This window comes from Rhinopithecus bieti, unplaced genomic scaffold (assembly GCF_001698545.2).
Source record: "Rhinopithecus bieti isolate Rb0 unplaced genomic scaffold, ASM169854v2 scaffold_3040, whole genome shotgun sequence".
Lineage (NCBI taxonomy): Eukaryota > Metazoa > Chordata > Mammalia > Primates > Cercopithecidae > Rhinopithecus > Rhinopithecus bieti.
Genome location: NW_016804657.1, coordinates 4,225,663 through 4,253,420, shown reverse-complemented (window position 1 = coordinate 4,253,420; position 27,758 = coordinate 4,225,663). Strand labels below are relative to the sequence as shown.

Below are 27,758 nucleotides of genomic sequence, written 5' to 3'. Positions count from 1 at the left end.
AAAAAAAAAAAAAAAAAAAATCTCAGAAAAAAACGAGATATAAAGAGAAGCAAATGGAAATTTTAGAACTTAAAAATACAATAACTGAAGCAAAATAGATGGGTTCAACAGCAGAATAGAGGGTACAGGAAAAAGAATTAATGAATTGAAAAGTAGAACAATAGAAATTGCCCAGTCTGAACAACAGTGATAAAATAGACTGAAAAAAATAAACAGGGAACTAAGGGATGAGAAAAAAAAAAAGAAAATCTAGCATTGTGTCATCAAAATCCCAGAAAGAAAAGAGAAAGGGCAGGGCTGAAAAAGTACTGGAAGATACATCATAATTAAATTTCTGAAAACAAAAAACGACAAAAAAGTTTTAGAAATCAGCCAGAAAAAGATGACACCTTAACTGTAGGAGGAAAACAATTAGAATGACAGCATATTTTGCATTAGGAATCATAGAGGTCAGAAGGAAGTGGCACAATATTTTCCAAGTGCTGAAAGAAAATAACTGTCAATCCAGTGAAAACGTCCTTCAGGGATGAAGTGGAAATCAAAACATTCTCAGATGAAGAAAAACTAAGATAACCTGTTACCAGTAGACCTACCCTAAAAAAATGGCAAAGGAAGCTTTCTAAACAGAAAGGAAATGATGAAAGAAGGAAGAAAGAACATAATAAGCAAACATGGGTAAATATAATAAACTTTCCTTCTCCTCCTGAGTTTTATAAATTATGTTTTACAATTGAAGCAAAAATATAACACTGACTGATGTTGTTCTAAATGTATTAAAGAAAATATTTTAAATGCTTGTAACAGGAGGATGGTAAGAAACATAAAGGAAGATAAGGCTTCCACACTTGACCTGGTAAAATGATAACACCAGTAGAGTGTGATACCATATATCTATATCTATATCTAGAGCCATGACTAAAAAAAGGCTATACAACGCGATATAATAAAACACACTATAGGTAAATCAAAATGGAATTCTAAAAAATGCAAGAAAGAGAAAACGTCAGGAAAAAGAAAATAGCAATGAGAAACAATAAAAAGAAAACAAAAAATAAAATAGCAAAATGAAACTTGACCATATTAATAATTACATTAAACATATAAGCCTAAATACACCAATATTTACTGGTGGTAGAGTGAATTGCCAGATTGGCATAGAGAATTAAAAAAACAATTCAACTATATGTTGTCTATGAGAAACTCACTTCAAATATATAAGAGGGCTAAAAACAAAGGAATGGAAAAAAGATGTATCATGTAAACATGAGTTAAAGGAAAGCAGGAGTAACTGTTAATATCAGATAAAGTAGACTTCAGAGTAAAGACAATTATCAGAGATAGGGAAAGATAATGATAAAAGGGTCAATCTGCCAGTAAGAAATAATAGTCCTAAATGTATATAGACCAAACAATGAAGTTGCAAAATATGTGAAGAAAAACTCATAGAACTTAAAGGAGAGAAACAGATGTTTCACAGTCATAGCCAGATACTTCAATATTCTTCTTTCAACAATTTTGATAGAACTAGACAGAAAACCAGCAAGGATATAGGTGAACTCAACACCACTAACTGACAAAATCTAGTTGACACTTACAGAACACTCTACCTAATAAGAATACACATTCTTTTAAAGTACTTATGGAAAATATATATCAAGATAGAGTATATCCTGAGCCATAAAACAAATCTGAAAATTTTTTAAAAATTGAAATTAGGCGGGGAGCGGTGGCTCACACCTGTAATCCTGGCACTTTGGGAGGCCAAGGTGGGTGGATTACATGAGGTCAGGAATTTGAGACCAGCCTGACCAGCCTGGCCAGCCTGGCCAAACCGCGTCTCTACTAAATATACAAAAATTAGCCAGGTGTGGTGATGGGTGCCTGTAATCCCAGTTACTTATGAGGCTGAGGAAGGAGAATCGCTTGAATCCGGGAGGCGGAGGTTGCAGCGAGCCGAGACAGGATCACTTCACTCCAGCCTGGCCAACAAAGCGAGACTCTGTCTAAAAAAAAAAAAAAAAAAAAAAAAAAAAAAAAAAAAATTGAAATTATACGGAATATATTTTCTGACCACAATAGAATCAAACTAGAAATCAGTAACAGAGACCGGGCATGGTCACTCTTGCCTGTAATCCTAGCACTTTGAGAGGCCAAGGTGGGAGGATTCCTTGAGGCCAGGAGTTGAAAATGATCCTGGGTAACACAGGGGGACGCTGTCTCTACAAATATTAAAAACTCAGCCAGGTGTGACAGCATATGCCTGTAGTCCCAGCTACTCAGGGGACTGAGGTGGGAGGATTGCTTGAGTCTGGGAGGTCAAGGCTGCAGTCAACTGTGATTGTGCCACTGCACTCCAGCCTGGGTGACAGAGCGAGACCCTGTCTCAAAAATTAATTAAAAAAAGAAAAAATCAGTAACAGAAAGGTAATGGAAAAGTATCCAAATACTTGGAAATCAAACCACACTTTTCTAAATAATCTATTGGGTCAAAGAGAAAGTCTCAAAGGAAATAAAGAAACACAGTGAATTAAACAAAAATGAAAATACAACATATCACAATTTATGAGACAGAAGCTATAGCAGTACTGAGAGGGACCTTTACATCACTAAGTGCATCCATTAGAAAACAGTATAGGTCTCAATAATCTAAGCTCTCACTCCAAGAATATAGAAAAAGAAATAAAGAGCAGAAATCAATGAAATTGGAAACAATAATACAGAAAAATCAGAACTGGTTTTTTGTTTGTTTGTTTTTGTTTTTTTGAGACAGAGTTTAACTCTTATCACCCAGGCTGAAGTGCAGTGGCATGATCTTGGCTCACTGCAACTTCCGCCTCCCAGGTTCAAGCGATTCTCCTGCCTTAGCCTCCCAAGTAGCTGGTACTACAGGTATGTGCCACCATGCCCAGCTAAGTTTTGTATTTTTGTAGAGACGGGGTTTTGCCATGTTGGCCAGGTGGTCTTGAACTTAGGTGATCTGCTTGCCTCAGCCTCCCAAAGTGCTGGGATTACAGGCGTGAGCCAAGGTGCTCAGCCTGGTTTTTTTAAAAGATAAAAAAAATTGGTTCTTTAACAAGATCAATGAAATTGAGAAACCTTTTAAAACTGACACAGATAAAAGGGAGAAAATAAAATTATCAATATCAGGAATGTAATAGGAGCTATGTTGCCCAGGCTGGTCTTGAACTCCTGGGCTCAAGGGATTTTCCTGCCTTGGCCCCCCAAAGTGCTAGGATTACAGGTGTGAGTCACCACATCCAGCCCAGAATGGATTATTTTCTCAAACACAATCCACCACAATTTATTCAGCATGACATAGATAATTTGAATAGCCCCTTAGTGATTAGAAAAACTAAATTTGTAATTTTAAAACTCCCAAAAAAGAAATCTCAGGCCCACATAGTTTCACTAGAGAATTCTATCAAATGGTTAAGGAAGAATTAACACCAATTTTATACAGTCTATACCAGGAAATAGAAAAGGAAGAGATACTTTCCAATTCATATTTTTATTTTGGTACAATATATCATTTTAATCTGCTATTTTAGCCATTTTTAAGTGTACAATATAGTGGCATTAAGTATGTTCACAATGTTGAGTGACCATCACTATTTCTGGAACTTTCATTATTCTAAACAGACACTGTATCCATTAAACAATAACGCCCTATTCTCCCCTCCCACTGGCCCCTGGCAACCATCATTCTACTTTCTGTCTCTATGGATTGGACTACTCTAGGTACCTGATATGGGTGGAATCATATAGTATTTGTCCTTTTGTGTCTGGCTTATTTCACTTAGCCTAATGTCCTCAAGGTTCTTCCATGTTATAACATGTGTCAGAATTTTCTTACTCATTAAGGCTGAATAATATTCCATTGTATATGTTTATACACACACACCCCACACACACACACGCACACATTTTGTTAATCCATTCATCCATCAATGGATACTTGCGTTCCTTCCACCTTTTGGCTGCTGTAATGCTGTGATAACCACCGGTATACAAATATATCTTTGTATCCCTGCTTTTAATTACTTTGGGTATAACCCAGAAGTAGAATTACATGTGGTAATTCTATGTTTAGTTTTCTTGTAGAACAGCCATACTGTTTTCCATAGCAGCTGTGCCGTTTTACATTCCCACCAACAGTACACAAGGATTCCAGTTTCTTTTTTTTTTTTTTTTTTTTTTTTTTTTTTTTTTTTTTTTGAGACGGAGTCTCGCTCTGTTGCCAGGCTGGAGTGCAGTGGCGCAATCTCAGCTCAGTGCAACCTCCGCCTCCTGGGTTCAAGCGATTCTCCTGCCTCAGCCTCCTGAGTAGCTGGGATTATAGGCACATGTCACCACGCCCAGCTAATTTTTGTATTTTAGTACAGATGGGGTTTCACCATGTTGTCCAGGATGGTCTCGATCTCTTGACCTCGTGATCCGCCGGCCTCAGCCTCCCAAAGTGCTGGGATTACAGGCATGAGCCACCATGCCTGGCCTATTTTGTTTTTTTGATGGCAGCCATCCTAATTAGTTGTGAAGTGGTATCTCATTGTGATTTTGATTTGTATTTTCCTAATGATTAAACACCTTTCTGTGGTCTTATTGGCCATTTGTATATTCTCTTGGGAAAAATATCTCTTCAAGTCCTTTGCCTTCCCCTACCCACCCCTACTTTTTTTTTAGTCAGGGTCTTGCTCTGACATTCAGGCTGGAGTCTAGTGGCACCATCCTGGCTCATTGAAGCCTCAAACTCCTGGGCCTTAAGTGATCCTCCCACCTCAGCTCCTGAGTAGCAGAAACTATAGGTATGCACTACCACACGAAGCTAATTTTTTTTTTTAACTTTATTTTTAGAGATGAGGTCTCATTGTGTTGCTCAGGCTAGTCTCAAACTCCTGGCCTCAAGGAATCCTCCCACGTCAAACTCCCCAGTAGTTGGGACTATAAGCATGAGCCATGGTGCCCAGATTTTGCTCATTTTTTTAATTGAGGCTGTATGCAGTGGCTCACACCTATACTCCCAGCACTTTGGGAGGCCGAAGTGGGCAGATCACTTGGGGTCAGGAGTTCGAGACCAGCCTGGCCAACATGGGGAAACCCCGTCTCTCCTACAAAGACAAAAATTAGCTGAGTATGGTGGTGTGTGCCTGTAATCCCAGTTACTTGGGAGGCTGAGGCAGGAGAATTGCTGGAACCCAGGAGGCAGAGGTTGCAGTGAGCCGAGATCGCACCACTGCACTCCAGCCGTGGCGACAGAGCAAGACTTTGTCCCCCGCCCCCCCCCCCCAAAAAAAAATTGAGTTGTTTACATGTTGTTGAGTTTCAGGAGTTCTCTATATATTCTGGATATTGATCCCTTATCAGATATGTGATTTGCAAATATCGCCTTCCATTCAGTCAAAAGGTTGCCTTTTTGCTCTGTTGATTGTGTCCTTTGGTGTGTAAAAGTCTTAAATCTCAATGAAGTCCAATTTTCCTATTATTCTTTTGTTGTTTGTGCCTTTGGTGTCCTATCCGAGAAATAATTGCCAAATCCAATGTCATGAAGCTTGCCCATTTTCTTGTAACAGTTTTACATTTTACCTCTTATGTTTAGGTATTTGATCCATTTTTTAGTTAATTTCTGTATGTGCCATAAGGGTCCAACTTCATTCTCTCTCTTTTTTTTTGATGGAGTTTCACTCTTGCTGCCCAGGCTGGAGTGCAATGGCACAATTTCGGCTCACTGCAACCTCCACCTTCCGGGTTCAGGTGATTCTCCTGCCTCAGCCTCCTGAGTAGCTGAGATTACAGGCATGCACCACCACGCCTGGCTAATTTTGTATTTTTAGTAGAGATGGGGTTTCCTCCATTTTCATCAGGCTGGTCTCGAACTCCTGACCTTAGGTGATCCACCGCCTCGGCCTCCCAAAGTGCTGGGATTACAGGCGTGAGTCACTGCACCCAGCCTCAACTTCATTCTTTTGCATGTATATATTCATTTTTTCCCAGAATCATTTGTTGAAAACACTCTCCTTTCTCCACTGAATTTTCTTGGCACTTTTGTCAAAAATCAATTGCCCACCATATGTAATTAGAGTTTTTCTAAGCTCTTCTATTTCACTGGTCTTTAGTCAATACTATGGCAGTACAACACTGTTTTGATTACTGTCACTTTGTAGCAATTTTTGAAATCAGGTAGTGTGTCATTCAACTTTGCTCTTCTTTTTTAAGATTGTTTTGACTATTCAGTGTCCCTTGAAATTCCATGAATTTTATTCAGGTTTTAAACAAATTATGTAAAATGCCATTGGGCTTTTGATAAGAATGGCATTGCACCTGTAGATCAGTTTGAGTAGTAACGTCTTAACAATAATACGTTTTCCACTCCTTGAACAGAGAATGTCTATTTATTTATATCTTGTTTAATTTCTTTCAGCAAAGCTTTGTAGTTTTCAGTATACAAGTCTTTTGCCTCCTTGGTTAAATCTATTCCTAAGTATTTTATTCTTTTTGGTGCCATTATAAATATAACTGTTTCCTTAATGTTCTTTTCAGATTGTTCATTGCTAATGTATAAAAATGCAACTCGTTTTGTGTGTTCATTTTACATCCTGCAACTTTGTTGAATTTGTTTATTAGCTCTAGCAGATTTTTTGTGGAATCCCATATATAAAATCATGTCATCTGAGAATAGAGATAATTTTACTTTTTTTTTCCTTTTTTTTTTTTGGAAACAGAGTCTCACTCTGTCGCCCAGACTGGAATGCAGTGGCGTGATCTCGGCTCACTTCAACCTCCGCCTCCTGGGCTCAAGCAAGTCTCCTGTTTCAGCCTCCCAAATAGCTGGGATTACAGGTGTGCACCACCATGCCCGGCTAATTTTTATATTTTTAGTAGAGACGGGCTTTCACCATGTTGGCCAGGCTGGTTTTGAACTCCTGACTTCAAGTGATCCACCCGCCTCAGCCTCCCAAAGTGATGGGATTACAGGCATGAGCCACCGTGTGCAGCCTTTTTTTTTTTTTTTTTCCAATTTGAATGCTTTTTTTTTCTTGCCTAAGAACAAAATTACTTTAAAAAATTACTTTGGCTAGAACTTTAGTACCAAGTTGAATAAAAGTGGTAAAAGTTGGCATTCTTGTCTTGTTTTTGATCTTAAGGGAAAAGCTTTAAGTCTTTCACCATTGAATATATGTTAGTTATAGGTTTTCATATATGGCCTCTATCATGTTGAGAAAATTTCCTTACATTCCTATTTTAAGGGATTTTAACATGAATTTTGTCAAATGCTTTTTCTGCATCAATTGAGATGTTCAAAATGGATTTTAACATCTCTGAAATGAAGATATGTTTTATAATCAATGGTATTTTAAGATTCTATGAACCACAATAACACATTTCATAATATGATAATTGCTATAAAAAATAAGGATTGGGAGGCTGAGGTGAGAGGAGCACTTGAACCCAGGAGGTCGAGACTGCAGTGAGCCATGTTTGTGCCACTGCACTCCAGACTGGACAACAGAACAAGACCCTAACTTAATTAAAAAAAAAAAATGATTGAAGCCAGGCACTGTGATACACACCTGCAGGGTCCCAGCTACCTGGTAGGCTGAGGTAGGAGGACTCCTTGAGCCCAGGAGTTTGAGGCCAGACTGGGCAATATAGCAAGGCCCTGTCTCTTAAAAAAGAAGAAGATTGAGCATGGCTGGACAGGCGCAGAAGTGTGATTTTAGGTTGGGTGGTCAGGGAAGGTTTCCTTATGCAGATGACAGTTAAGCAGAAATCTAATTACTTAGAAGGAGACAGCCATGCAAAATTTGGAGCAAAAATATATTCATCGGGGGAATAGTAAGTGTAAAAGCCTTGACTTGGAAGTAAGTTTGGCATGCGAAAGTAATGGCAAGAAACACAGTATATCTAGAGCATAGTGAGGAGGAAAAGAGTAGAACAAGATGAAATAGGTCCAGAGTACCTATAAAGGGCTGAGATGCTGAAATTTCTAAAGGCAGAGTGTTTTTGAGACTAAAGTTACTCACTAAAGAACATTTTTAAAACTCCCACATTTGAAAAGATGATATACACAAATCCTTTCTAGTTTCTATGACACTATTAATCCTTTATTCTGGCCATCTCAGTATATGAACGAGTTCTTGCTGAGTTCAATATTTTGGAAGCTAATCTAACCCTTTCATGAATTATTTTAAATCTTTATATTTCCTGAAAAATTACTTTTCAGCCTTCTAAATATTAAAATATCTTATTGACATTGCTTCACTGAAAACCAGCCTTTGACTTATTTCTTTTAAAGAGTCAAGCAAAGTATTGTATTCCTGAGCAAAATCACACTCTCCAAGCAGACTCTTATTCTCCTAACTTACCAAAAAGGTGAGTACAATTTTATATATCTAAATGTTGACTAATTGTGTCTGGGAGATGAATCTCATGCTTATACATCATTGTGATGCTAGGAAGAGGCCTATTTGGGGTATGGTGTCATTATTACGCTTTCTTTTTTAGTACCATAAAAGCAGCAAAAATGATGAACCAACAAAGCACAAAAATGGAAAACACAGAATCTTCTTCCTTTGACTTTAGGACTTCTGAAATAAGTGCAAAGGAAGAGCTAGTTTTGTACCCTGCTAAATCAAGCACTTCTTTTGACTTTCTGGAGCTAAATTACGGTTTTGACAAAAATGCTGATACAACCATGAAACGGCAGACAAAGGCATTTCCAATAGTTGGGGAACCTCTTCAGAAGCATCAAAGTTTGGATTTGGGCTCTCTTTTGTTTGAGGCATGTTCTAATTCTAAACCTGTAAATGCAGCAGGAAGATATTTTGATTCAAAGGTGCCAATAACACGGACCAAATCAACTCCTTTTGAATTGATACAGCAGAGAGAAACCAAGGAGGTGGACAGCAAGGAAAACTTTCCTTATTTGGAATCTCAACCACATGATCCTTGTTTTGTAGAGATGCAGTCTCAAAAAGTAATGCATGTTTCTTCAGCAGAACTGAATTATTCACTGCCGTATGACTCTAAACACCAAATATGTAATGCCCCTAATGTAAAGCACCATGACTCTAGTGCTCTTGATGTATGTTCTTACATACCTTTAGTGGAAGATCCTTATTTTTCATCATGGCCTCCAAGTGGTACCGGTTCTAAGATGTCTCTTGATTTACCTGAGAAGCAAGATGGAACTGTTTTTCCTTCTTCTTTGTTGCCAACATCCTCTACATCCCTATCCTCTTATTACAATTCGCATGATTCTTTATCACTGAATTCTCCAACCAATATTTCCCCACTATTGAACCAAGAGTCTGCTGTACTAGGTAAGTTATTTTTTAAAGTTTGCATAGAATTTTAGGTTTCACTTTGTTTCTATAGAATATTTGGTTTCTTCTCATCTTCCCTCTTCTCTGCTTCTTCTCTTTCTTTTTTTTTTGAGACGGAGTCTCGCTCTGTCACCAGGCTGCAGTGCAGTGGTGCGATCTTGGCTCACTGCAACCTCTGCCTCCTGGGTTCAAGCAATTCTCCTGTCTCAGCCTCTCGAGTAGCTGGGATTACAGGCGCGCACCACCATGCCCAGCTAATTTTTGTATTTTTAGTAGAGATGGGTTTTCACCATGTTGGCCAGGATGGTCTCAATCTCTTGACTTCGTGACCCCCCTGCCTTGGCCTCCAACATGCTGAGATTGCAGGCATGAGCCACTATGCCTGGCCTACTTCCTTCTCTTTCTTCTTCCTGCTACTCCTCAAATAAATACATCCCATGAGTGTTTTAATGCTGTAATAAGTTGAAAATAGCAACATCAAACATATAATATTCCATGAAACAGGCAGCAATGGAGGCAGTCAAGATCTGGTACAGGATCTGTACCAGCAGGAGTGCTTCTAAAGAAGGCACGCCTCATTCCTAGAAATGTATATCAATGGCCCACAATATACTGTTTTTTAAAAATATTTTTTGAAACAGAATCTCACTACGTTGCTCATGCTGGAGTGCAGTGGTGTGAACATTGCTCATTGCAGCCTTGATGTCCTGGGCTCAACTGATCCTCCCACCTCAGCTTCCCAAGCAGCTGGGACCACAGGGACACACCACTATGCCCGACAAATTTTTTTTTTTTTTAGAAATGGTGTCTTGCTATGTTGCCCAGACTAGTCTCAAAAATCTGGCCTCAAGCAATCCTCCCACCTTGGCCTCCCAAAGTGCTGGGATTACAGGTGCAAGTCACCACACCTAGCTTCAGAATTTACTCAACATATAGAAGCAGCTTCCAAAAGAAGAGCAGAAAAAAATGCGATCAATAGCACCCAGAATTTTTGTTGCACAATTATGTGGCTAAAATGAGTTGAACATATCGCTAAAAGTTGAATTCTCTTCCTGTGGGAGTTGGAAGGGGAGAACCTGATTTCTTGCTCTTTTGTAGTAATTTAGTAGATGAGAATACATGTTTATATTTTGTGTAAAAATTTTATCTTATGTATACCTTTACTTTCATGTTTTATCTTTTATAATTTTGTATTTTTGCATATAATGCATATTGTTCTGTTTTACTGATTAGTTTGAAAATAGAAATGAGCATCCTGTTAGAGATGATGACAATAATTTGATGTAGAAGATGATGAGGGAAAGTAAAGAACAAGTTTAACTCCCTTAGGTATATCATCAAATAATTTATAAAGCACATTCTACATAGACAGGAGGTGGAGAAAACTTTTGCTCTATAACATTATTTATTGTAGAGTTTCTTCATAAATAGTTGCGTAAGATCATTTGTAGCTTTGCTGCAAAAATATCTGGATCTAAGAAGTTCCTTCTGTGATTAGATTATTTTCTACATTTTTTAACCATTTAAATGTATTTTCTTTTCTTAGATACTCAAAATACCTTAGACTTCTCTAAGCATCTGCATCACTAAAAAACAGAGCGAGACTCCATCTCAAAAAAAATAAATAAATAAAAAACAAACCCTGGCCGGGCGCGGTGGCTCAAGCCTGTAATCCCAGCACTTTGGGAGGCCGAGACGGGTGGATCACAAGGTCAGGAGATCGAGACCATCCTGGCTAACACGGTGAAACCCCGTCTCTACTAAAAAAATACAAAAAAATTAGCCGGGCGAGGTGGCGGGCGCCTGTAGTCCCAGCTATTCGGGAGGCTGAGGCAGGAGAATGGCGTGAACCCGGGAGGCGGAGCTTGCAGTGAGCTGAGATCTGGCCACAGCACTCCAGCCTGGGCGGCAGAGCGAGACTCCGTCTCAAAAAAAAAAAACAAAAAAACAAAAAAACAAAACAAAAAAAACCCCTTATTTTCAACGGATTGTAACAATAGTGTCAAGTGCCATCTGGTGGCAGTTTCTTATAATAGCATTTAAAATATTTAATAACTGGAATGTTTGCATAGAAATACAGAAGACTATCCTATACTATTGTTTTGTAAAATGGAAAAATACCTATATTTTTGGATTTTGTGTAGAATGAAGAGATACTAAAATCTTTATGATTTTACCTGATGTATAACTGAAGCTTTTACATGTCAAAGCACTTTATAATGCTTTATTATATAGTCTATATAAAACAAAAGGAGTTATGCGAAAGATAATTCAAAGCTTCCAAAATTAATGTAATATTTTATGTTAACTGATACACCATGACTCAATCAAAATACTTTTGAGCTTTTATTTATTTATTATTATTTTTTGAGACGGAGTCTCCTGCTGTCGCCCAGGCTGGAACGCAGTGGTGCGATCTCATCTCATTGCAAGCTCCGCCTCCCAGGTTCTCACGATTCTCCTGCCTCAGCCTCCCAAGTAGCTGGGACTACAGGCGCCTGCCATCGCGCCCACCACCACGTCCGGCTAATATTTTGTATTTTTAGTAGAGACGGGGTTTCACCGTGTTAGCCAGGATGGTCTCCATCTCCTGACCTTGTGATCTGCCCGCCTTGACCTTCCAAAGTGCTGGGATTACAGGCCTGAATCACCACACCCAGCCCTGCTTTTGAGCTTTTAAAACAAACAATAAATGTTAAAGAATAAGCAAAAACCTCCTGGGTTTGTATCTTAAGATAATTCATTTTGCTTTTTCCTCGAATGAACAAGTGCCAACTTTACTGATAATGGTGCTTCAACAGAATTTAAATATAAATTATGGTAAATTTATATTTAATATTAGAATATAAGAATTTCCTTTGGATTGTTCTAATTAACAATTGTTACAATATTTCTGACATTTTGCATAGCAACTGCTCCAAGGATAGATGATGAAATCCCCCCTCCACTTCCTGTACGGACACCTGAATCATTTATTGTGGTTGAGGAAGCTGGTGAGTACAGTTTAGTAAGTACAAAATAAAGTGTGGGTTGGGCATGGTGGCTCATGCCTTTAATTCCAGCACTTTGGGAGGCTGATGTGGGAGCCTTGAGTTGGAGGAGTTCATTGAGGCCAGGAGTTCAAGACTAGCCTGTGCAACATGGTGAGACCTCATCTCTAAAAAAAAAAATTTTTTTTAATTTAGTAGAGCAATGGCAGCATGCATGTGTAGTCCCAACTACTTGGATGGTGGAGGCGAGAGGGTCACTTGAGCCCAGGAGTTGGGGGCTGCAGTAAGCCGTGATTGTGCCACTGCACTCCAGTCTGGGTGACAGAGCAAGACTCTGTCTCAAAAAATAAAATGAAGTGTGAATTAACTAGATTACTTCTCAGGTCCTTTCAATGTTTTATGTACTATTTGCTGAACAACATTTGATTTCTAAAAGAATACTACCCCTAAGAACTGAAACATATTCACTTTCTTCCAGGAGAATTCTCACCAAATGTTTCCAAATCCTTATCCTCAGCTGTGAAGGTAAAAATTGGAACATCACTGGAATGGGGTGGAACATCTGAACCAAAGAAATTTGATGACTCTGTGAGACTTGGACCAAGCAAGGTCAGTAATTTTTTAATGACTCTACTCATCTAGATTCAATAGACTACAGTTCTACTTCTTGTATTTTTAACACCCATCATTCAATAAATCCCAAGCACATACTAAATATAAAACAATGTGCTAGAGGATGTTGGGATAAAAAAGATGTATAAGACACAATTCTTGCCTTTAAGAAGCTTCTTGTCTAGTGGTAGAGATATAGGACGTGTATAAATCTTTATTTTTGCCTATATTTATTATAACAAAGCAAATACGATCAATGTCATATGAAAGATAAAGAATTTCAAGTGTGGGAGATGCCTCCAGGTTGGAAGTTATCAAGGAAGATTTAGTGAAAGAGGAAACATTTGAACTGATTCTTGAAGGATAGTTAAGGCAAAAATAAATGTTTCATACTTAAGTAGGAAGCTTGTTCACTGTAGTCATCTGGTAGGCTGTATCATGTTAGCTGTGATAATATGTTATAGAGAATGACAGGTGTGCATATTACTTAAGATAAACCTTTTGGAATAGTGTGGTTGATGGTAAAGTCAGAGATGGTGGGGGGGTTGTGGATTAAATAGAAAATAATTCTTGAAAGTAGACGTGTCCTGCTTCTGGAGGAAAAATAGAAGTGCATCTAAAAATGTCATGCATTTCTATATATTCTGTGAACCAATGATCTAAAGATTTGAGACACTGGAAAAATAATTAAACATTTTAAAGTACCTACAATTGCAATGCTGATAGGCAAATATTCTCTGCCTTTTAAATTATAATTCCAATGTACTAGTAATTATTATTGTCATTAATAATAGGCACATATATTTATCTTAACAACTCCCAGAGGAAAGAACAATAATTCTTTCCAATGTTATGAAGTAACTTCAATTTCAATTTTCAGGGAAATGTTTTAGGTGGAACAGAAATAAGTCAGAAGGGGATCAATTTAGGACTAATTGCCATGGGATATAAAAATCATTGTAAGAGTGAAGGATGCCATTTCCTAATTCAGCACACTTACAAATTACGAAAAATAGGGTCTACATTTCATAATTATTTCTGCAGCTATCTTAAACATAATTTCAAAAATGCCATTTTTTGCTTTGAGTTTGTATAATTCGCATATATATTCTTCTTTCACTTTTCCTTTCTGTTTTATTTTAGAGTGTAAAACTCCGAAGTCCTAAATCAGGTAAAATTTCTCTTGGCTTTAGATGACATTTAGCCCCAAGATTGGAAGAATAGTTCGTTAAGTTTAGAGTAATTCACCTCAGGAAGTTACTTGGTTCCCATAATAGCTTCCAGTATTTATTGATTTATTTCTGGTTTTCCCAGACTAGAAATTTTGTTAAGAGCAAGGTGAAGACAGGATTTTAGAATTCTGTTCCTTAATATATAACCATTTAAAAATTATTTCAGAGAGAATCTTTTAAAACTTTGCAACTTTTCCATTATATAGATTTTCCCACTGTTAACACTGTGATTCAAAAAATTATTTTTGGCCACTTAGTTCTTTAATTTGCTGTTGCCTTTCCAGTACTTTCCTGAGCTTTGCTGGTTTTATGCATTGAAGAACAAAAACTAACATTTATTGGGCACTTCCAGGTACTCTGTTTACATTATCACAGGTGGTAGTTGCCCTTAACATATTTATTCATATTGTCATGTTATTCAAATACATATACAGATAATATAAGGGTTAAAAAACATGGGCTTTGCCAGGAGTTTGAGGCTGCAGTGAACTATAATGGCACCACTGCACCTGGCCTGTATGACAGAGCAAGATGCTGTCTCTAAAATACATGACAACAGGCCAGGAGCAGTGGCTCACGCCTGTAATCCCAGCACTTTGGGAGGCTGAGGCTGGCGGATCACGTGGTCAGGAGATTGAGACCATCCTGGCCAACATGGTGAAACCCTATCTCTACTAAAAATACAAAAATTAGCTGGGCGTGGTGGCACACGCCTGTAATCCCAGCTACTCGGGAGGCTGAGGCAAGAGAATCGCTTGAACCTGGGAGGCGGAGGTTGCACTGAGCCGAGATCATGCCACTGCACTCCAGCCTGGGTGACAGAGCGAGACTCCATCTCGAAAACAAAACAAAACAAAACAAAACAAAACAAAACATGACAACAAAAACATGGGCTTTAAAGTCAGATAGGCTTTAAGTTAAATCCCCAGTCTATGAAGAATTATCAACATGCATAAAGTTGGTTAAATTATATACTTTCTCCATCTATTTTTCTCATTTATAAAAGGAGAATAATAGAATCCCTTAGATAATTTTTATGAGGATTAAATACGATAATGTCATAAAGCTTTTAGCCCAGTACTTGTCAAATAAGTCCTCATTAAATATTATCCATTATAATTTTTATTAATCATTAAATGAGCATTTTACTAAGCAAATTCTGTGTACCTTACATGGTGTTAGAATAGGCATGATGTATAAGAGTACTACTTAATGCTTATATTCAAATTCAGTAGATAAAATTAATACTCATATGGAACCACTAAGTGATAATCTGTGTGGTACCCACTGTAATCACCAGCAGTCTGGAAAAACAGGATGGCATTACTGGAGTGGTTAGGAAAGGCTTTGCTGAGTGGAAGAAAGAACTTTAAATAATTTGTATAGACAGAAAGAAAAAAGGAGGGAATTCCAGCAGCAGGGATCAGCCTAACAATGACTCAAAGGTAGAAATGAGCATGATGTGTATGGAGAAATGGTGAGTAGGTTATTTTTTATTGCAATAGATATTCTAGTTTGTGAAATATAGAAAATAAATTTGGGTAAATAAGATGTGAGGCAAGATTCTGAAGGACTTAAAAAAACCAGTCAGATGAAATACCCAGAATAGACAGATCCATAAAGACAGAAGCAGATCAGTGATTGCCAGGGGCTGGGAGAAAGAGGAAAATAGGGAGTGACGGCTTTATGGGTGCAGTTTCCTTCTAGGGTGATGAAAAATATTCTGGAACTAAATAGTGGTGATGGTTGTACAATACTGTGAATATGCTAAATGTCACTAATGGCAAATCTTATGTGTATTTTACCACATACACCCAAAGTTAGGCAGAGGAATTTAGATTTAATGCAGTAACAAACAGGCATTATGGGTTCTTTGTCAGGGGAATATTAAGATGAAAAGAAAATTTAGGGAAATATTTACTAGAATACTGTTAACGAACAACTTTAGTTTTCAAAATATTCCCTAACAGCAAACTGGAAGATGATGAACTACTTCAGAATAGTTATTAAGTATTAAATGCCTACTGTATGCCAGTTATTTTATTAGGTGCTAGAAATAAGTACTACACTTGTGTGTATTACCCAGCATGTAAGAAATAAGACAATTTATTGATAAGACAAATTCTAAGGACTAAACAAACCCAATGACCAATGACATGTGAACCTCTTGTACTTTACTGCATTTTCATTTTCAAAAGGAATTAATATAATAATACTCAGCACCATACAATGAGATGCTTATGTCAGTAGAATACCATCTGTATCTTTAGAAATTTACATCATGGGAAAATATGTCCATTATTGAAGATCTTCATCATGGAAAATTTCAAACACATTTAAAACCTACCATGATAGCATTATCACACCAATAAAATTAATAATAATTCCTTAATAGTAACTAATATCCAGACTGTTCAGTTTTCAATTGTCTCAAAATGTCTTTTACAGTTGGTTTATTCAAATATGGATTCAAACAAAATCTAAACATTGCATTTGGTTTACATGTTTGTCTTCTTAAATCTGTCTTCTGAAATCTGTAAGTTCTCCCTTCTTTTTTTGTATTTTCTTTTTAAATATATAACAGTTCTCCTTTCTATACGTTTCACACCATTTATTTGTTGAAAAGAGTGGGTCATTTTTCTTAAAAGACTGCTTAACATTCTAGATTTGGCTAATTGTATCATGATGGTTTTATTTAACATGTTCCTCTATCCCAAATATTTCATGCAAAATGGTTGTTAGATCTAGAAGCTTGATTATATGTGGTTTCAGTGTCTTTGGGAGAATACTTCTGAAGTGAGCTATACATTTTTGATGAATCATAGGCTCACTGGCTAACGAGGCAGAAAACAAAGTTCTTGAGGCTCCAGTCATTTTCAGATAATATTTTATTTGGTGATTTTTGGTTAAGATTGATTGATTAAAAAATTATACAAAGAGAAAAGGGTGTTGACTTATGACTTCTAATTGATAGATTTCTCTGGTTTGTTGTATACTTTCTTATCACAGAACTACATCAAGATCGTTCTTCTCCCCCACCTCCTCTCCCGGAAAGAACTCTAGAGTCCTTCTTTCTTGCCGATGAAGATTGTAAGTTGTAGTACTTTCTCTCAAAAAAATCATAAAAATGAAAATGTTAAAAGATTAACAATAAAGTAGGACCTAAATGGAAAGGTACAAAAATGATTACACAAAAGAAAACATTTTAAAAGCCCATAATATAATATATAGTCAAAATAATGCCTAAAAAAGCCAGGCTAACAATTTACTATATGTAACATGAAGGCTTAAGAAGGTATGCAATGAAACATGTTTTTCTCCTTTTTTTTTTAAAGGTATGCATGCCCAATCTATAGAAACATATTCTACTAGCTGTCCTGACACCATGGAAAATTCAACATCTTCAAAACAGACACTGAAGACTCCTGGAAAAAGTTTCACACGGAGTAAGGTAAAGAGGATAAGAGTTTTGGGAAACATGCCAGATGCTTTCTCTTACTGCAAGTTTCCCCCCTCCCCAGCATTGAGATGGAAAATTAGATTAAATATCTGTACTAAAACTAATTGTTGATATTATAACAATCAAAATAGAAGGAAACCAAAAAGAAGAAAAAATACAACTTAAAGATTCATTTTTCAGAGGGAGAGGACCAGAAAAAATACCTATTAGGTACTATGCTTATTACCTGGGTGACAAAATTATCTGTACAGCAAACCCTTGTGACACACAGTTTACCTATATAACAAACTGGCACACGTACCCGTGAACCTAAAATAAAATTAAAAAATAAAATAAAATAAATGAAGAAAAAGAATCCACTTCTCTCTAAGGTTGATTTATAAATGTAAAAGATGCCCAATGAAACTACCAACTTGTTTATTTCTGGAACTATATAAACTGATTTCAAAGTTCATATGGGAGTAGGGGGAAGCAAGAATAGTCAGAAACCTGCAAATAAATAATAAATAAAATAGTTTAGATAAATGTCTTTCCAAAATAATTTTTAAAAATAAAATAAATAAAAAGAAAAGCAATAAACGAGTCACCTTAGCAGATATTCAAATATTGTAAGTCCCAGCCTTTGGGAGGCCAAGGCGGGCGGATCACTTGAGCTCAGGATTCAAGACCAGCCTGGGCAACATGGCAAAACCCCGTCTCTACCAAAAATACAAAAAATTAGCTGGGCATGGTGGTATGTGCCTGTGGTCCCAGCTACTCAGGAGGCTGAGGTGGGAGAATTGGTTGAGCCTGGAAGGTGGAGGCTGCAGAGACTGCGTCACTGCACTCCAGCCTGGGTGACAGAGTGAGATGTCATCTCAAAAATATAAATGTAAAAATAAAATGGCATGATATTAGTGTATAAAAAGAAACATATACCAGCAGAGTAAAAGGCAAAGTTCTGAAATATATCCAAATATATGTAGAAATTTAGTATATAATGAAGGTGGTATCTCAAAATCAGGGGATAAAGATGGATGGTTTAATAACTGTTGTTGGATCAAATAGATAACCACCTGAAAAAAAGCAGGGTCTATTCCTTATATCTATACCAGGATAAATTCTAAATGGCAAAAAGATGAAAATATTAAAAAAAACAAAACAAAACCTCAATCCATAGAAGACCTAAAAAAAATTTGGAAAGAGTCTTTTATAACCTGGGAATGTGAATGACCTTTATAACTATGACTCAAAATCCAGAGGCCATAAGAAAAGAGATAGATAAATTCAACTAAATAAAAGAGAAAATTTATGCATGGCAAAACAATCACCTTAAAAATCTAAAGACAAAGAACAAATTGGAGGAAAAAAAATCTGCAACTGGCACCACAGCCAAAGGGGTTATTACTCTAATATACAAAGAACTGTTAGAAATTCATGGAAAATAACCCCAAATAAAATAGGCAAAATATGGGATCAGATGGTTTGAAGAAAATAAATGAGCATGGTATGCCCTTTAAACATTTGATATGTTCAATCTCATTCATAATGAAAAAATTACAAATTAAAACCACAGTGACATATGGCTTTTCATCTATCAGAATGGTAAATTCCAAAAGTTTGATTACATTCTGTTAGGGAGACTATGGGGAAATAAGCACACTCAATGTTGTTGGTGAGAATGTCAAGTGGTACAACTTCCTTTTACAATGTTTTTTTAAAAATTAGAGATGGGGTCTCCCTATGTTGCCGACTTCTGGACTCAAGCGATCCTCCTGCCTTGGCCTCCCAAAATGCTGGGATTACAGGTGTGAGCCACTGTACCCAGCCTGGTACAACTTCTATGAAGGGCAATTTAGCAATATCAAAATTACAAATGCATGTATCCTTTACTCAACAATTTCACTAGAAGTGAAATGTATCCTACAAATATGCTTGCATATACATGAAATAACATGTATACCAAGTATTCATTGCAGCATTATCTGTAAGAGCAGATGACTGGAAACAACATAATTAATAGTGTTAATTGTTAGGGGAACTGATTAAATAAATCATAAATCATGTTATATCCATACAAATGGAATACTGTGCACCTAAAAAAGAATTAGGACTTTCTCAATATATTTATATATAATTTATTAACTTTTACTTAAAAAGAGGAATATGATACATATGTGTATTTACTTATAGTAACTCTGGAAGGATACTAACTACAGAGGATGAAAAACTAATAGTGGTTATCTACAGGAGGAACATTAGAAACTGAGTAGATTGAAGACAAGGATGGCAGCATTTTTACTAGGATTTCCTGACTTGTAAATAAATCATCTATTTTTTTAAAATAACTAAAATGTTACAAATTAAGAATTTATTAAATATCTATTGCAAGGAAGAGCACATTTCTGTTAGGTGTTAGGAAAATAGAAAAGTCATAAAGGATAACTATTTGCCCTTGAAAATAGTATAGTTAATCTGCTGGAACAGAACACCTTTGAGAAACATGAAAATTATCAGGAAGAATAAAATGCCATGAAGCAGATTAAAAACATACATGCTGAAGAAATGTGGAGTAAAGAAGAAATTTCGGTAGGTTCCTTGAAGAGATAAATTAGAGACTCCACCATAAAAGTGGGGGAAGGAAGTATGGCTAACAGTATGGAAGGGGGCCTTAGTAAATTGAATATAGAATATGACTGGCAAAAATTCTTGGCTAGAATGGAAATGGCTGTGTATCATGGATATATTCAGAAGCCATTGTGGGTTCTGAAATGGCCCTAATAAAGGAGAGAAGTGGGAATTTCATCCCCTCTACCCCTCTGAGTCCCTTCCCTTCCCTTCTCCCTTCCCTTCCCTTCCCTTCCTCTCTCTCTCTCTTTCTCTCTTTCTGTTTTAGACAGGGTCTTGCTCTGTTGCCCACGCTAGAGTACAGTGGCATAAATATGGCTGACTGCACCCTTGACCTCCTGGGCTCAAGTGATCCTCCCGCATCAGCCTTATGAGTGGCTGGGAACACAGGTCTGCACCACCATGGCTGGCTTTTAAAATTTTTGGTAGAGATGGGGGTCTCACCATGTTGCCCAGTCTGGTCTTGAACCTCCTGGCCTCAAGGGAACCTCCCACCTGAGCCTCCCAAAGTGCTAGAATTACAGGCATGAGCCACCTTGCCAGCACCCCACTGCTCCCTGTCAATATTCTGATAGCAAAATTAAAAAAATAATTTACTGGCTGGGCGCGGTGGCTCACGCCTGTAATCCCTGCACTTTGGAAGGCCAAGACAGGTGGATCACGAGACCAGCTTGGCCAATATGGTGAACCCCCATCTCTACTAAAAATACTAAAAATTAGCCAGGCATGGTGGCACGCGCCTATAGTCCCAGCTACTCAGGAGGCTGAGGCAGGAGAATCGCTTGAACCCGGGAGGCGGAGGTTGCAGTGAGTTGAGATCACACCACTGCACTCCAGCCTGGGTGACAGAGCAAGACTCCATCTCAAAAACAACAATAAAAATTTATTAATCTTTCATAAAAGACATGTTTTCACTCTGTCGCCCAGGCTGGAACGCAGTGGTGGTATCAGAGCTCACTGTAACCTTGAACTCCTGGGATCAAGCGGACCTCCTGCCTCAGCCTCCCCAGTAGCTGTTACCACATTCGGCTAATTTTTTTTTTTTTACTTTTTGTAGAGATACGGGGTCTCACTATGTTGCCCAAGATGGTCCTGAACTCCTGAGCTCAAACAATCCTCCTGCCTTGGCCTCCCAAAGCACCAGGATTACAGGTGTGAGCCACTGCGCTCAGCCTCTGATAATATTATTTCCAAACACATAGTGTGATATTTGCATGGGTGATAAAAATAGCAAGATAAAATCAAGTAGAGGTTGTGCACTGAATTAAAAATGGCAAGATGGAAAACAACTTTGTACATTTTCATGGCTATTTTAAGGAAATTAATTCTTTTCACTTAAGTCTATATTTCTACTTGATTAAAGTATTTCAAATTTCACAGGAAAAAAACTAACATTTTCCTTTTCTTTACTTTTGTAGAGTTTGAAAATTTTGCGAAACATGAAAAGAGTAAGTTGGTACTTATGTTTAAAATATCATTTTCTCAATATTGTAATTTTCTTTATATAACCAACCAATATTGTGAAAAGATTAACAAAATTATTCCTAAACAGAGCCTCCCTAAGGTCCTATGAATCAGAACAATCACCCATAGGCCTCTTTTTTCTTTTGTTTGTTTGTTTGTTTTTGCTAGGCTTCACGATGCTAATATTGGGCAGGGAGTAGGTGATGAGAAGTCTTCTGTTTAATACATAAGAATAATAATTAGTACAATGGCATTTTAAAAAATTTAAATATATTTTAAATTTATTTTAATAGTAGAGACGGGGTTTCACCATATTGCCCAGCTTGGTCTTGAACTCCTGGGCTCAAGTGATCCTCCTGCCTTGGCCTCCCAAAGTGCTGGGATTACAGGTGTAAGCCACCGCACCTGGCCAATGTTTGGTGCTTTCTACCCATCCTGAGATGCTGTCATACAACTGGGTTACTTAAAATTTCCAGCAGTCTAACCTCAGATGTATTTTCTTTGAAAATAGTCACAGCAAACCATATTGTGAAACAAATATGTTGACTTCATGAAATAAGCAAAACATTGACACATTTCCATTTTTACCAAGTATTATTAGCAATAAAAGTCTGTTGCTTACTATTTTTGCTATATTGTAATGAAAATAAAATCCATTGAGTCCTGAAACTGTGGAAAATTATCTTAGAAATCTTATTTACAAATAGAAAATATAAAAACCATGGTGATGGCCGGGTGTGGTGGCTCACACCTGCAATCCTAGCACTTTGGGAGGCCAAGGCAGGTGGATCACGAGGTCAGGAGTTCAAGACCAGCCTGGCCAACATAGTGAAACCCCGTCTCTATTAAAAAATACAAAAATTAGCCAGGTATAGTGGCGTGTGCCTGTAGTCCCAGCTACTCGGGAGGCTGAGGCAGGAGAATTGCTTGAACCTGGGAGGCGGAGGTTGTGGTGAGCCAAGATTGTGCCACTGCACTCCAGCCTGGGCAACAGAGCAAGACTCTGTCTCAAAAAAAAAAAAGAACCACGGTGATATACTTAAATTTTTTTTGATCCATTTGGTTAATCGGTGACAGACCAGTTATTTGACATTATACTGGTATTATAGGGAGAGACAAAAAGCACTGAGAAAATCTGATTTCAGGTATAGTCTAAGAAAGAAAGTTTCCTTTTGGGTTTTTTTTTTTTTTTTTTTTGAGACGGAGTCTCGCTCTGTCGCCCAGGCTGGAGTGCAGTGGCCAGATCTCAGCTCACTGCAAGCTCCGCCTCCCGAGTTTACGCCATTCTCCTGCCTCAGCCTCCCGAGGAGCTGGGACTACAGGCGCCCACCACCTCGCCCGGCTAGTTTTTTGTATTTTTTAGTAGAGACGCGGTTTCTCGGTGTTAGCCAGGATGGTCTCGATCTCCTGACCTTGTGATCCACCCGTCTCGGCCTCCCAAAGTGCTGGGATTACAGGCTTGAGCCACCGCGCCCGGCCTTGGGTTTTCATTCTATCTCCCTACCCAAAAGCTCCAGGTTCTTGAGCTAGTTTGATATCATTGCCGTCATAGCTGATCTCTGACATGAACTCATGATGGCTGAAGTATAGTTGGAAAATGTACCTTTTCTCCTAAAGAGAGTCAAAAGAGAATTTAAACATTTCAAATGGAAATTATGGTAGGAAACAGGGTAAATAAAATAGCCAAGTGCAAAGAAATGAGTGACTTAAATGGTCAACCAAAGATTAGTTTGATCAGCCTAACTCAGAAAATAGTTTTCTTTCTCTAGCTCTAACTCTGCCTAGAATATCAAACAAGAAACAGAAACTTCAGGTAGATTTAGGTTGGCACAGCTTTGAAGATATGGTGGAACTTTCAGAGATTGAGTCTTATTCCTTTTATTTTTTTAATTTAAAAACCAAGTTCATGTTTTTCTTGCCCCAATAATTATACTATTTATTTATTTATTTATTTATTACATTTTTAAAATTATACTTTAAGTTCTAGGGTACATGTGCACAACGTAGCAGGTTTGTTACATATATATACATGTGCCATGTTGGTGTGCTGCACCCATTAACTCATCATTTACATTTAGGTATATCTCCTAATGCTATCCCTCCCCCTACCCCCTCCCCACAATACGACCCAGTGTGTGATGCTCCCCTTCTTGTGTCCAAGTGATCTCATTGTTCAGTTCCCACCTATGAGTGAAAACACGTGGTATTTGGTTTTCTGTTCTTGCAATAGTTTGCTGAGAATGATGGTTTCCAGCTGCATCCATGTCCCTACAAAGGACATGAACTGATCCTTTTTTATGGCTGCATAGTATTCCATGGTGTATATGTGCTGCATTTTCTTAATCCAGTCTGTCACTGATGGGCATTTGGGTTGATTCCAAGTCTTTGCTATTGTGAAGAGTGCCACAATAAACATACGTGTGCATGTGTCTTTATAGCAGCATGACTTATAATCCTTTGGGTATATCCCCAGTAATGGGATGGCTGGGTCAAATGGTATTTCTAGTTCTAGATCCTTGAGGAATCGCCACACTGTTTTCCACAATGGTTGAACTAGTTTACNTGGTTTTGATTTGCATTTCTCTGATGGCGAGTGATGATGAGCATTTCTTCATGTATCTGTTGGCTGTATGAATGTCTTCTTTTGAGAAGTGTCTATTCATACCCTTTGCCCACTTTTTGATGGGGTTGTTTTTTCTTGTAAATTTGATTGAGTTCTTTATAGGTTCTGGATATTAGCCCTTTGTCAGATGAGTAGATTGCAAAAATTTTCTCCCATTCTGTAGGTTGCCTGTTCACTCTGATGGTAGTTTCTTTTGCTGTGCAGAAGCTCTTTAGTTTAATTAGATCCCATTTGTCAATTTTGGCTTTTGTTGCCGTTGCTTTTGGTGTTTTAGACATGAAGTCCTTGCCCATGCCTATGTCCTAAATGGTATTACCTAGGTTTTCTTCCAGGGTTTTTATGGTTTTAGGTCTAACATTTAAGTCTCTAATCTATTGAGTCTTATTTCTAAGAGCTCCCAGTTAATTCTCTGGATCTAGGCTGTGCTGTATTTTTCAGTTTCCTTGATCCTCTGGTCTTTTGCCCTTAAATGAAGAACATCTGGCTCCCAAAACTGATCCTGAAGCTTTAGACTGTACTTCATGTGTCCTCAGCCCCTTCCAGATGGTTCATGATTCTGGAATTCCATGTGTTCTCCCTGTAGCCTGGATCTCCCACTGGTCCATAAAGCTGGTCCTACTTTTAATGAAATTAGGATTCTTCATCTGTTATTTTAAGCTAGAATCTAAGCCTAGTGTCATTCATTCATTCATTCATTCAATGAATATTTGTTGAGTGTCTACTATATTTCAGGCATTCTGTAAGGCACTTGGTATATGATGGTGAACAGAACAGATATGGGCTCTGCCTTTGTGGAACGTAAGTTTGGTGAGGGATTCCATCATTAAACAAACAACATTAAACAAAATTTGGTTGACCATATTCACAAATATGTACATAATAACACATGATAAATGCTATGAAGGAAAACAAAAGGGTAACTATGAGAGGGTAACAAAGGGAAATCCACTTTAGAATGAGGAGTCCAAGAAACCCCCCGCCTTTTTTTTTTTCTGAGACGAAGTCTCGCTCTGTCGCCTAGGCTGGAGTGCAGTGGGGCGATCGCGGCTCACTGCAAGCTCAGTCTCCCAGGTTCATGCCATTCTCCTGCCTCAGCCTCCCAAGTAGCTGGGACTACAGGCGCCCGCCACAACGCCCGGCTAATTTTTTGTATTTTTAGGAGAGACGGGGTTTCACCGTGGTCTCGATCTCTGACCTCGTGATCCACCCGCCTCGGTCTCCCAAAGTGCTGGGATTACAGGCCTGAGCCACTGCGCCCGGCAAACTCCCCCCCCTCCCTTTTTCTGAGATGGAGTCTAGCTCTGTCACCCAGGCTGGAGTGCAATGGCGCGATCTCCACTCACTGTGACCTCCCCCTCCCAGGTTCAAGTGATTCTCCTGCCTCAGCCTCCCGAGTGCTGGGACTACAGGGGTGCGCCACCATGCTCCGCTAATTTTTGTATTTTTAGTAGAGATGGGGTTTCACTGTGTTGGCCAGGATTGTCTTGATCTTCTGACCTCATGATCCACCTACCTCCACTTCCCAGCAGATCTTCTGACCTCATGATCCACCTACCTCCACTTCCCAAAGTGCTGGGATTACAGGCATGAGCCACTGCGCCCGGCCCAAAAAACCCTTTTAAGGAAGTGAAAATTGAACCCAAAACATGAAGGAGCAGCCAGCCAGCCAAAGGGTCCAGAGAAGAGTATTTCAGATAGAGGGAACAAAATCTCTGAGGTATGAGAGTTTGGTGTATTGTAGAAACTCAAAGGGAAGCCATCTTAGTTGCAGGGTATTAAGTAACGAGGAGACAGGAGTAAGGCGAGACTGGAAAGATCAGAGAGGAGCAGTTAGATTCTTATGGGTCATGCATGGTAAGTAGTTAAGTTTATTCTAAGTGTAATGGGAAGCCATAAAAGGGTTTAGGCAGAGAAGTTACATGCTCTGTTTCCTATTTATTTTTATTTTTAAACATACTTCACAGAAAAGTATAAAACGATCATGAATGAATTATAGAGTGACAAGACTGGAAGCTGTTAACTGTGATGCTTGATGCTAACTTTTGGTGGGAAACTTTAATTGCTCAGAAATCCTTTAGTTACAAGTGACAGAAAACCTAACTTAAGCTGACTTAAGCAGAAAAGGGGAATTTACTGGCTTGTAACAATGGTCCAAATGATGTAATCAGAACCTAATCTCTCATTTCATGTCTCTCAGCTTAGTCTCACTCTGTGTTAACTCATTCATAGGCAGGTTTTTATCATGTGAGTTCAGGCTTATGATGGAAAAAAAAATAACTCTTTATTGGTTTTCAAGCCACACTGGGATGACTAGTGCCAACTGGGTCTGATTGTCTTGACTTGGTTCGTTTGCACAACCCTGAACCAATTATTGCCAGTATAGTCAATGTTCTGATTAGGCAGGATAGTGTCATACCCCAATATTTAACACTTATTACATGTGTACACTGTCCAATCAGGAATGAGGTCAGACCTATACATCTGGTGTGACCATGCCAATATACTAACTGAAAATCAGCCTTAGTTATAGGTCATTTCCTTAATCTAAAGGTACAATTAGCTCTACTGGAAGCATGGGAACTGAAAATTGGGGAGGGGTAGTTTCCTAAAGGAAAATTCAAGTCCTAAAGTGGGAATGAAGGTTAGGCAAGCAGCATAAATATATCCATACTAGGCCAGGCGCAGTGGCTCACACCTGTATTCCCAGCACTTTGGGAGGCCGAGGCGGGCAGATTATGAGGTCAGGAGTTCAAGACCAGCCCGGCCAACATGGTGAAACCCCGTCTCTACTAAAAATACAAAAAATTTAGCCAGGCATGTTGACATGCACCCGTAGTCCCAGCTACTCGGGAGGCTGAGGCAGGAGAATTGCTTGAATCTGGGAGGCACTGGTCGCGGTATGCTGAGATTGTGCCATTGCACTCCAGCCTGGGTGACAGAGTGAGACTCTGTCTCAAAAAAAAAAAAAAAAAAATTCCATGATTTTTTCAATGTAACAAAATAGCAGTTTCCTCTGATATATGTGTGTGGAATCTGTGCCTCCTTTGTAAACAACCAATATTCTCCTTTGAGACAATTTTGTTTTCTTTCTAAAGGATGTATATAACTTTCAGCTCTATGCAGTATAGAGATTACTGATGCCTCCTGAACTTCCTTACCTTTACTCACTTTCTATTCATGTCTCTATCTTCAGTGCCTAGAGCAATGCTTAGCACATAGTAAGTATTTAAATATGAATAGTATTTTATACTTATACTTTATATTAACTATTTTAATATATTAAGTATAATAATTATGCTTACTATAGTAATATATAAGCATAAAATAAATATGTGTTTTAATTGGATCTGATTGAAATTCAGTACGTATTCTAGTGATTCATACTCAGGTACCTCCTCGAAAAGGAAGGTGTTTCTAGAATCCTAGTATGAGGTATGCATGTGCAAACAC

The 27,758-nt window shown here is 38.1% G+C and overlaps 2 protein-coding genes across 4 annotated transcripts in view; one reads left to right on the top strand and one right to left on the bottom strand.

Annotated features, from left to right (window-relative positions):
• PTPN22 (protein tyrosine phosphatase non-receptor type 22) overlaps positions 1–27,758 on the top strand; it is a 79,665-nt gene that overhangs the window by 45,001 nt on the left and 6,906 nt on the right. Inside the window, exons 13-19 of one of the 2 annotated variants that reach the window (XM_017869767.1) lie at positions 8,291–8,367; positions 8,500–9,317; positions 12,230–12,313; positions 12,789–12,919; positions 14,066–14,093; positions 17,164–17,244; positions 17,490–17,605. In XM_017869767.1, the coding sequence (XP_017725256.1) occupies positions 8,291–8,367; positions 8,500–9,317; positions 12,230–12,313; positions 12,789–12,919; positions 14,066–14,093; positions 17,164–17,244; positions 17,490–17,605 (1,335 nt within the window). Of the gene's footprint in view, positions 1–8,290; positions 8,368–8,499; positions 9,318–12,229; positions 12,314–12,788; positions 12,920–14,065; positions 14,094–17,163; positions 17,245–17,489; positions 17,898–27,758 lie in introns of those variants that run through there. The other variant, XM_017869766.1, reaches the window with a different exon arrangement.
• DCLRE1B (DNA cross-link repair 1B) overlaps positions 1–27,758 on the bottom strand; it is a 112,332-nt gene that overhangs the window by 78,253 nt on the left and 6,321 nt on the right. The window contains exon 3 of one of the 2 annotated variants that reach the window (XM_017869774.1): positions 9,096–9,167. The exons of the other annotated variant lie outside the window; for it this stretch is intronic. The gene's annotated coding sequence lies outside the window, so the exon portion shown is untranslated. The remainder of the gene's footprint in view (positions 1–9,095; positions 9,168–27,758) is intronic. 2 annotated transcript variants of the gene reach the window in all.